The sequence below is a fragment of the Orcinus orca genome, chromosome 15 (genome assembly GCF_937001465.1).
Source record: "Orcinus orca chromosome 15, mOrcOrc1.1, whole genome shotgun sequence".
Lineage (NCBI taxonomy): Eukaryota > Metazoa > Chordata > Mammalia > Artiodactyla > Delphinidae > Orcinus > Orcinus orca.
Genome location: NC_064573.1, coordinates 66,464,774 through 66,475,557, shown reverse-complemented (window position 1 = coordinate 66,475,557; position 10,784 = coordinate 66,464,774). Strand labels below are relative to the sequence as shown.

The 10,784-nt window shown below is 56.5% G+C and overlaps 1 protein-coding gene across 3 annotated transcripts; it reads right to left on the bottom strand.

The window, feature by feature from the left end:
- Positions 1-764: 764 nt before the first annotated feature.
- On the bottom strand, positions 765-6,433 carry LOC101276813 (SEC14-like protein 4). Of its 3 annotated transcripts, XM_033412793.1 has the most exons (10): positions 6,395-6,406; positions 5,414-5,473; positions 5,137-5,325; positions 4,532-4,627; positions 3,293-3,353; positions 3,100-3,187; positions 2,652-2,754; positions 2,442-2,575; positions 2,175-2,344; positions 903-1,070 (listed from the first exon to the last, which is right to left on the bottom strand). In XM_033412793.1, the coding sequence occupies exons 1-10, from the start codon at positions 6,404-6,406 to the stop codon at positions 994-996; spliced, it is 990 nt and encodes a 329-aa protein (XP_033268684.1). In that variant the 3' UTR covers positions 903-993. The 3 variants fall into 3 exon arrangements, with proteins under 3 accessions (XP_033268683.1, XP_033268685.1, XP_033268684.1); XM_033412792.1 differs by lacking the exon at positions 5,414-5,473 and having other exon boundaries at positions 765-1,026; XM_033412794.1 differs by lacking the exons at positions 5,137-5,325; positions 5,414-5,473 and having other exon boundaries at positions 765-1,026; positions 6,395-6,433.
- Between the last annotated feature and the right edge of the window lie 4,351 nt (positions 6,434-10,784).

The window sequence follows — 10,784 nt, the reverse complement described above, 5'->3', positions numbered from 1 at the left end:
GAAAAACCTGATGGTTCTCCAAGAAGCAAGTCAGAGTCTAGGATGAGCACCCTGGGAGGGCAGCTCCACCCTGCACCCCAGTATGTTCATTCCACCTCCCTCCAGCTTTGCTTCGGTCCCAGCCCCCATCAGAGCCGGAAAGAACCCAAGTTGAAGGTGGGCTGGATCACAGCAGGCTGGGGGTGGGGAGACACTGGGAATTCCCCGGAGACTCAGTCACACCCACTCAGCTCTGCGTAAGGCTGAGCGCGGCTCTTCCTCCTGATGGTTGTTCCTGCCGGCTCTCGCTCTCCGTTTCTGATTTTCCCTCCAAATGCAGTAGAACAGCCCTGGAGGGTTGATGCTCTGTCAGAACCGAGACTCTCAGCCCTGCCCATCCTTCCACCCAGCTGTTTACAGCTGGCCTTGCCCATCCCTGCTGACCCCCTGCATGTGGAGAATGGGGCTTCCCTGCTCTTCAGGCCTGAGGCTGTGCTCCCTGCAGGCCCTGGTGCTCATGCGCATGTCCTCCAACCACGATGCCAGGTGTGGGTGAGCCCTGGGATGGGGGGGACCTTGTCAGGAGGGACACAAGGGCAGCTTCTGCAGGTAGGACCCTTCCTCAGTGGACACAAGCTTATCCTCAGGGTTCTCATCCTCATTTTCTGCGAACAGGGGATGGGGTGTCCGTCTGAATCCTCAGCGTGGCCTATGCACCAGGGTTCCCCTTCCTGCTCGGCCACAGAGCCAGGTTGGCCCACAAGGAGCTGAGATGGTGATGGCTGAGGTGGGTGGCTCTCTGCAGTCACCTCCAGCACCGCCCTTCCTGGGGGCGGCGGGCAGGGTCAGGGGACAGGGAGGGGTGCTAAGGGGTTGGAGAGCACAGGCACAGGGGCGCCCAGGGTCTTCATTGCAGTGGGGACTGTCTTGTTGCCTCGAGACTCTGAATCTTCTCCTCGGAGGCCTTGTCGGGGAGCAGCACCTCCACAGTGTAGCTGACCTTCCTGGCATGCATCAGGCTGTAGGTGTTGTCAAAGCGCAGGACGTCTGCAAGGACGGAGAAGTAAGCAAGCAAAGCGAGCCTGGCACATCTGCATGCCCAGTGCCCTTGGGAGTGGGCCGTCCAGAACTGTGGGTGGGGCTGGAGGGTCTGCCCCCAGCCCATCACTCCCGACTATCTCCTTGGCCGATGCTTGTGCCAACCAAAGGAATAATGGTAACCACCAGCAGCATGCATCAGCCCCGTCTACGGGCACTGCATCGGTGCTCACAGCTCCCTGAATCCTCAAAGCAATCCCACAGAAGGCACTATCACCCCCATTTTATGGATAAGGAAATGGGCTTAGAGGTTGGTAAGACTTATGATTCCAGAGCAAGGGAGGGGAGGGACTGGGATTCCCTTATCCTGATGTTCCAACCCAGAGGGGAGCCCTGCTTTCCCCAGAAGAGAGGGCTGAGTTCCATCAGCCTCATTCTCATCACGCCTTTTTTAGAGGCATTTTGTTTGACACCAAGGTCCAACATGAATGCTGGGACGTGGTGACTCATCCAGATTTCTCTGTCTCCACCCTTCTAATTCTCCCTCTGCCACGAAGATGAACTAGATGTGGATGAACTAAAGCATTAGCAGAACTCATTCTCTTCTCCAGGGGAGATCAGCTTTGGGTTTCCCCTCTCTTAGCTCTGTTCCCCACAGAGGTGGGAGGTCAGCAGTGGTCCTGGGCAACGTCGCTTCTGCTAAAGCGGACCAAACTGCATCTGGCCTGGGAGGCCTGGGAATGGGGGAACAAAAACCTGGAAGAGTCATCTCCTCAGGATTCCCAAAGTGGGGTGGTCCACACATGTGGACAGGCTGGGAGCCCTGATGCTGAGCCCATGGCTGTTTTCCAGCTGTCTCTTACTTAGCCTGTTGAGTGCAGTGAGGGGGCTTTCCAGGAGCTGAGTCCACGGCTGTGAACCGTGCTCTCCACCATGTGTCTCTGCCCTTGTATCCACACCTGGGGGCCACTCATAAGATCCAACACCTGAAACCAATGTCCCTGGTGCCTGTGGGATCTAGGAGCTAGCACAGACTCCCACACCCTCCCTGAGATCTGGAAATAGGAGCAAACAGAGAGGTCAGACTGGCAAGAGATGTCAGATCATTTCTCCGCCATGAGGAGGAAAATGACTCCAGCGAACCCTATAGATCTTACTGACGCCGGCCTGGAGGCAGGTGAGGCTCCCATCCTCGGGCACCAGGTGGGTGTTGTAGCGCTGGCTGGGCAGAACCTCCATCATCTCCCCGGCCCGCTGCCGCTCCCCCATCTTGGTCTTCAGGAAAACCCCGAAGCTGATGTCCACCTCGTCCGATGCGAACTGCCACCTGTAGGGGACAGGGCCCCACTGACAACCACCTGCCTGGGCTCCGGGCCCCTCCCAACCATGCCCAGGTGTGGAGTGGCCGCCATCCCTAACTGAACACACAGCCTGGGAACAGGATCTCGTTCTCCACTTGCAGGGAGGAGCCTCGGCCCACGGTCACCTGGTGCTTGTACTGCACCCTCACCTGGTTGCGCAGGTAGTAGCTCCTGGGCACCTCGCCCCCGTAGTTGATCTGTGGGCGGGGGTGGGTGAGAGGGCACTAGACCATGGCTGTCTCCCCTCCCTCCCCATCCTCTGGGCACCTGTACCTTGGTCAGGCACTTGGGGTTGCCATCGGTATCAGTCATGGTCCCCCCAAACTCCACAGGCAGCTGGTCGGGGCTGGTGAACTTAGGCAGCTCTTGCTTCCAGCTGTCTGTGGGGGCAAAAGTGGGGTTCCATGTGGGATCGGGGAGGCTCGACTGAGGGCAGTTGGGCCAAGCCCAGGGCTGTCCTGTGCCATATGGCTCCCTCCCCCTATTTCCCACATCCTCCTGGTGCCCCCGGGGACGGACCCCTCCTGGGCCCTCTGCCCTCTGGCAGGTGGACACATTGGCCTCAACAGTTGATGCCATAATGGAGTGGGTCCTCCAGAGCAGTGGGTCTGGAGGAGTGGGTCCCCAAGCCTGGTGCCCTCGGATGCAGGAGCTGTCAGGTCTGCAGAGGGGCAGCCCCCAGCTCAGGCTCTGGGCTGCAGAGGAGGCCAGAGCTGCTCACTCATCTCCAGGAATCACCACCTTCCTGCGCATCTCCTCAGTTATGTACGGCTTGATCAGGTTGAAGGCCACTGGGAACAGCTTGGAAGCTGAGAAAGGCACTGTTTCAGGGTCTCCTGGGGTCTCAGTTCCCTGCCTTGTTGCCTCCACATCCCCTGCCCCCCACTCAGCATATCCCAGGCTGGTTCACTCACCTCTCACAACAATTATATTCCTCAAAATCTCAGGGTAATTTGCCTCGAGTGCTGTGAGAAACTGTGAGGCCAAACTCAGGTCAGTGCACAAGCTACAGGTGCCTAAATGCTGCCCCCTTAAGGCTCCCAAGGCCCCCCAGACACCCAGAACCCACCCAGACAAGAGAAGCCGCTGCTTTCCAGTTTGTTGGGTCCCAGTCACAGACCCTCCTGAAGCCACTAGTGCAAAATTCTTGACAGATTTCAAGGGGGTGACCCCACCTACTGCAGAGTAAGAAAATCCCCCTCAGGACTCTGGAAGGTTCCCCTCCATGTGGTTTAGACAATAGTTCAGCTTCAGAAACAAAAACTTTTAGCATAAGAAAGATTCAAAGTTGTAAGACATACCTTTTTTATCTTAATTGGGATAGAATTTACATACCATAAAGTTTACCCTTTCAAAGTGTATGATTCAGTAGTTTTCAGTATATTCACAGAGTTGTGCAGCCATTACCGCTGTCTAGTTTCAGAACATTCTCATCACCCCAAAAGGAAGCCCGTACCTGTTAGCAGTCACCACCCCCACCCTTTCCCTCTCCCTGCAGCCCTGGTTAACCACCAGTCTGCTTTCTGTCTCTATGGATTTATCTATTCCGGGTATTTCCTATGAATGGAATCACACCATATGTGGCCTTTTGTGTCTGGCTTCCTCAATTTAGTATGTTTTGATGATTGTTAAACTTTTTTAAAGTTTAGGTTCTCTGCTATTCTGGGTTGAGCAGAAAGAAAAGAAAAGGCAGGCTGGCTGCCCCGGGGGCCCAGGTCTTGTCAGGGCCTCCCTTCCCTCCTTAGGGCTCTCAGAGCAGACTTGCTTCCAGCCGCCTCCCAGACAAAGCAGCAAATGGGATGGGGGGAGGGGCTCAAGCCAAGGGCAGGGGGTGGGGCCGGTAGGGAGGAGCGGGGAGGGAGTATGAGAGGGAAGGGCATCGACAGGGACCCTGGCAGGCCTGGTGACCATGTCCAGCAGGTCACCTGTTGTTGTGACCTGCTGGGCTTGAAATGGTGACATTGGGGTGATGAGTATGATTTAGCACAGCCCCAAGAGATTGTGGGTTTGAAAATATCCCTGCAAACAGCAAGTAAGGAGCTGCAAACCTGTGGGCGGAGCGAGGACCCCCCCATACACACTCCACATCAGCAAGCGAGGGACAGAGGCCCAGGAGGGCGGACACCCTGCCCCCCTTGGTGGGGTTCCCTCACCTCCTGGGCAAACTCCACTCCTGGCTTCCACAGATGCCTCTGGCTCAGCCCCTCGAAATCGAAAACAGCTATGATTTTCTCCACTTTCTTCCCCAGGTGCAAGGGAATGATGGGAAGTGAGACCCCCATGAGGGTCAGTGCCCCCCACACCCCACCAGAGGTGGGGCCGGGCTTGAGCCCAGGGCACTGGCCTGGCTTATCCCGGCTCCGCCTGGCGTGGAGGTTTCATGCCAGGAAGCCAGGTGCAGGGGGATGGGGCCGTCCCAAGGGGCGCCCTTCCCACATCTGTCCATGGGAAGGCAGGTCGCCATGCCTCAGTTTCCTCCTCTGTTCAGTGCGGCTGAAATACCTGTCTTTCTCCATCAAATGAGGCCACAGAGAGCAGCGTGGCCTGGTGCGTGGAGCTGGGCTTTGGGGCAGTGAGCCCCAGCGTGGACCACTTAGTGGGCTACTGGCCTCTGAACGCTGTGTACGCTCAGAGGTGCTGGGAGGAGCCGAGGAGACCAGGGAGGTAGGTTCTGGGTGCCCAGTGCTGGGGGCTGCCTTGGAGGCTGCCAGGCTGTGGCTGCCCCGGGGGCTGGGAGGGCCCCGTGGGACCCTTGCCTCCTTGCTCCTCTGCTCGCACACTCCCTCAGGGACAGCCCACAGCTCTGGGACTTGGCCCTGACCAGCTCTTGTCTGGAGATGGAGAGGAGGAGGCCCTTGAGGTCCAGGCCTCTGATGATGTGGTACCACATGGGGCTGCCCTCGTTGTTGTGGCCACAGGTGCCGTTGGCGTTGTATAGCCTGACAACCTGGATGCACGAGAGAGAGGGCTGGGGAGGGGGTGTGGGTTTGAGGGAGACCTGGGTTCCGAGGCGGCTGGGGGGCCGGGGATCTCACCTCTGGAGGCTGCCATGCAAGGATGTTGTGCAGATCCTGTTGCTTCCGGAACTTCACCTGCTACAGAGACACGGGAGGAGCCGAAGACCCCCCCGAGCCAAAGGCCTCTGCAGGGACCCAGGGACACTTGGCCAGGCCCCTCTGCCTGCAACCACTGAGGGCCTGCCAGGGCATCTGGGGCTCCACGGGCACAGAACTGGGGATGTGGACAGGAGTGGGACAGAGGAGACGTGGGTCTGACATGGATGAGGAGGGAAAAAAATCTCAGAAAGGAACAGGTGAAGCCAACAGGTGCAGCTGCCTCTCCCTGCATCCTTCCACCTGCTTGCCACCCTCCATTCCCCACATGGACTCCCAGGGAGTTCTGGGAGTCAGACTTCACCCCCTAGCTTCCAGTCCTCCTTAGTCAAAAACCTAGACTCCGATGGTGGCCTGCAGCCCCACCCCACTGCCACCACCATGGGCCTGCGCCACCCACGCAGCTGCATCTCTCCCCTTTCTCTCTACAACACAACCTCCTGTGCTCCTGGATTGCTCCAGCTTGCCTCCACCTCAGGGCTTTTGCACGGCTGTGCCCTCAGCCTCCGATCATCACCTGCCTGCCTCCTTTCAGGCATTCGTGACACAGCCAATATGTCACCCTTCAGCAAGGAAGACCTCCCTGACCTCCCTCACTTCCTTCCATCCCACTGTCTTTGTTAAACTTTCCACTCTCAGGAAGCGTCTTGTTTACTTATTTATCTGGTTTCTTTTCTCTCTCTTTCTACCACTGCACTCTCCCCAGTGCCAGCACCAGCTAGACTCACCTTTGGGGCTCAATAAACAGTCATTGCATGAAAGAAAGAAAGAAAAAGAAAGGAAGGAAGGAAGGGAGGGAGGGAGAGAGGGAGGGAGCGAGGAAGGAGGGAAGACAGGAAGAAAGGAAGATCTCAGAAGACTTGGGGTAGGAAACAGGGCCGGTCAGGGAGGCGTTGCCCTCACCTTCCGCAGCATGTCATCGGATTTCTCCAGGTCAAAGCTCCTAGCTGCAACAAGGGGACAGGCTGTTGTTGTAGAATCCTGGGGGCCTGTTCCAGGTGTCTGAAGAAAGAGGCCCCACTCCACCCTCCCACCCGCTTTGCTCAGAGTGTTCCTTTCCTGACATGGGGAACCACAGTGTGGCTTGGGTAAGAGCTGAGGTACCCAGAGCCCCAGGAAGACTTGGGTATAGGCCCCCTGAGTTCCTGGGCTGATGGCAGTGGGTGTGCCCCTGGGCGGGCCTTGGTGATGGTGGTAAGCAGAGAAAGAAGCCACCACCCAGGAGGGAGATAGGAAGAGAAGGTGTCCAGAGAAACAGCACATTGAGTCCCTGTCACACCCACGGCCACTACCAAGGCCTTGGGGACCCCAGCTGTGCCCGCGGCCCTTTTTCTGATGCTCCAAAAAAGTTGTTAAGAGATCAGACCCTGGGACTTCCCTGGTGGCGCAGTCGTTAAGAATCTGCCTACCAATGCAGGGGACACGGGTTCGAGCCCTGGTCAGGGAAGATCCCACATGCCGTGGAACAACTAAGCCCGTGTGCCGCAACTACTGAGCCTGTGCTCTAGAGCCTGCGAGCCACAACTACTGAGTCCGCATGCTACAACTACTGAAGCCAGCGCACCTAGAGCCCGTGCTCCGCAACAAGAGAAACCACTGCAATGAGAAGCCTGCGCACCACAACAAATAGTAGCCCCTGCTCGCCGCAACTAGAGAAAGCCCGCACGCAGCAACGAAGACCCAACGCAGCCAAAAATAAATAAATAAATAAATTTATTTAAAAAAATAATAAAAGTGCAAAAAAATCTCAGTGATCATTTTTATATTGATTACATGTTGCAGTGATACCAATTTGGCTCTGTCAGGTTAAATAAAATATATTATTGGGAATTCCCTGGTGGTCCGTTGGTTGGTACTCGGCACTTTCACTGCTATGGCCAGGATTCAATCTCTGGTTGGGGAACTAAGATCCCGCAAGCCGTGCTGCATGGCCAAAAAATAAATAAATAAAATATATGATCAAAATTGATTTTACTTGTTTCTTTTCCCTGTTCTCACGTGGCTACTAGAATATTTGAAATGACACATGTAGCTTGCATTTGTGGTTTGTGTTATGTTTCTATTGGACAGCGCCAGTGTGGACTCTGGCCACCAAGACCCTCAGAGTTGAGAAGCAACCCGGGAGTGCGGAGCTCAGAGGAACCTCAGGGGCCTTGGGGGCTACCTCTTCTGGGGCAGAAGGAGAAATTGAGGCAGGTGTAGGGCTCTCTCCCCCACCTCACCTGGGCTAGCATCCTCTCCTGCGATGGGCTCAGCTCACCCTCTTGCCCGCTCATTCTCCCTACAGTGGTGGGTATGGGGTCCAGCTGGCTGGTCCCGAGTGCAGGCCCCACTCTGTGGCTCCCTGCAGACCACCTGTCTTCTGCCCAGCTGGCAGCCCCGCCCATGCCTACCACTGCCCAGAAGCCCCGCCTCTTCCTGCCAGGCTTCTTGTCCCTACATGGCAAGGTCCATTCCTTGCTGGGTGCCTAAGGCACCAAACCTTGACCTGACTGGCCCAGATTCAAATCCTCATGTGTGAAATGAAGACAGCGATCTTTGCCCCACAGCATGTTGAAAGTGACACCGCCTGTTGTCACGCACACAGGGGCTGCTCTCTACCCTGCCTCTCAGTCCCCACCCTCTACTCCTGCAGTCCCATCAGATGCTTCCTTGAGCCAGGAAGGCCACCACTCACACCCAACAGAGGTCTGAAACCACTGTCATTGTGCCCCGACATGTCCCAGGCTCCAATTACCACCCCACGTGTCTGGAGCAACTGCCCATGATTCATCACAGCCTTTAGGGCATGTGGCATCGGGGGTGAGGAGAGACTTCCCAGACCCAGACCCAGCAGGTGGATGGATGTGCAACCCTGAGCTGGGCCACACCCAGCCTTCAGGTGAGGGGTGACAGGAGACTCCTGGCTACAGTCAGCTCCCCCACCCCTGGACAAGCAGAAAGCCAGAGCCCAAGACGAGGACATGTGGGATCATGCTGCATGAACGGGACCTGCACACAACAGGCACTTGTCTGAGATAAGCACTCCAGTGCAAGGAGCTTATTCCGGAGGTGATCCGGGGAAACACAAACAGGAGAGTGAGGAAGTGAGACAGAGGTGGGGAGGTGGCTGTACGGGGAAGTAATGAAGAAAATAAGGACAAGTCGATCCCAATGGGGATAATGGGAGACAGTGTGGAACGCTCACCTCAGAGTCCCGCCCAGGGTCTCAGGGTCTTTAGACACCTTTGCTTGAGGGCTGCTCCAGGGGCTGACGATCCTGCTGGCACCTGTGGCCCTGGAGGCTGGAGAAAGGCCTCGGGGGGTGGTGAGGTTGAGGGGATAAGGGCAGGGGACACGGGCAGGGCACCAGCAGCTTCACCTCTAATCTGGGACCACGTGTTGGGCTTTGTGCCTGCTTCTCGGACAAAGGCATCCCTGCTCTGTGAACCCCTTACTGTTCCTCCCGGAGCCTGGAAGATGGAAGTGGAGTGCCCGAGCCGTGCAGCAGTTGGGTGACAATCAGGACCGTCTGAACTTGGAGCTTACTCAGGACTCTGTCTCTCACATGCCGGCGCCAGGCAGAGCACACACCTGGGGCGCCTCGCTGAGCCCGAGATGCTCCCTCCTTAGCCTTGCACGGGAGTAACTGGAGTGGATCTGCCTCTCTTGTAGGGCGAGGTCTCCCTAGAACCCCACAGACCCATAGGCTAGAGCTTTAGCCACAAGGGGCAAGTGTGGGCCACCCTCCCCTGCTCCTTCCCTGGCTCAGGCCCCCATTCCTCTCCCTGGTTCCCCACCCCAGCACCTCCGAAGCCCACCTTTGAGTAGTCCTGCGCCTCCTCCAAAGCCTCCCTTGGCTCCTTGTCACTCTCAGGAGAAACTGCAAACTCCGTAGCCTAGAGCGCAAGATCATTTGCTGTCCTTGCTGAGCGGATTTCTCCTGCTCTCCTCCTTATTCCAGCCCCCTTGCCTCTCCACTATTACCTGTCCAGTTTTTCTTATGCTGTTCCCTCTCCCTGGAATGCCCTTCCTTGCAACACCCTGCATCCAATCCCTGCCTCCCTCAAGGCCTATAATCAAAGCCCTCCTCTTCTGCAAGGTCTTTTCTAATTGGTTTTATTTGCTGGGAAGTGAGTCCCAGTCCAGTGAATGCGGCGGGCACGGGGCTTGCACACAGTAGGCACTTGTCTGAGAAAAGCACTCCCACTGTGGCACGCTGTACACAGTAGGTACTCAATAAGAGTTTGCCAAAGATGTGATGTCCAGGGAAGCTGGGAGTGGCCACCTCTCCTTTTTCAGTTCTTATATGGCTCTCTGTGCTCGTGGGTGCCCAGGGCCACCCACTCTCCAGACTCCCTGCCTCTACCTGCCCGTGTCAAGACTTACCTGACCTGTGTCCCGCCCCAGTGTCATGTGAGCCTTCAGCTAATGAACTCATTCCAGCACTTGTGTACCTTGGCTAATCTATTATCTTTCCCAGGGACACAGGCCCCAGTCAGTTAGGACAAGTATGAAGAAGGTCCTCAAGGGCGAAATAGCTCCCTTTCTCCCCTCTGCCCTATTTTCACTCTCTCTTTTTTACCTGTTCCCTCCCTCCCTCCTTTCTTCTTTTCTCTCTTCCTTCCTTTTTTCCTTTCTCCCTATTTCCTTTTTTTCTGTCCTCTTTTTTTTTGGCCACACCACATGGCATGAGGGATCTTAGTTCCCCAACCAGGAGTGAGACCAGAGACCCCTACAGTGGAAGCACAGAGTCCTAATCACCGGACCACCAGGGAAGTCCCTTTCCTCTGTCTTTCAACATTTATTAAGAACTGACTGTGTGCCAGGCACTGGTCTGGGCACTGGAGGCCTATTGTTTCCATAAGACCTGGGCCGCATCCTGGAGGGCCTCTCAGACAAGCAAATCCACGGCTCTGGCCCTGGGCAAGCAGAGCTGAGATGGGGAGCCTGGTGGCCCTAAGCTAGCTTGGGGGCTGGGCTGTCAGGGAAGGACACCCAGAGGAAGAGGCAGAACTTGCTTTGAAAACACGTAGCAGTATTAGGCCTGCAAAAGTAAGGGGGCCTTATAGTAGAGGGAACAGCATGTGCGAAGCCCCAGAGGCATGCAGCTGCCTGGCTTTTCCTCAATGGAAAGGAGGATAGTGGAGGGCTTGGAGCAGAGGACAGCCTCTGGCTACAGGTGGAGGGTGGCTCCTAGGGGCGAGCCTGGGGGAGGGAGGAAAGGAGGGGTTCAGGTGAGGGGGAGATGCCTCACCCAGGAGAGTGTGTTAGTGTCCTGGGGCTGCTGTAACAAAGTACCACAAACTGGGTG

Coding starts and splice junctions, on each gene's coding strand:
- LOC101276813 (XM_033412792.1), bottom strand. Junction 3,188..3,292: donor GAATATAATTGTTGTGAGAG/GTGAGTGAACCA, acceptor TGCCTTTCTCAG/CTTCCAAGCTGTTCCCAGTG. Junction 2,755..3,099: donor GTGGTGATTCCTGGAGATGA/GTGAGCAGCTCT, acceptor CCCCACAGACAG/CTGGAAGCAAGAGCTGCCTA.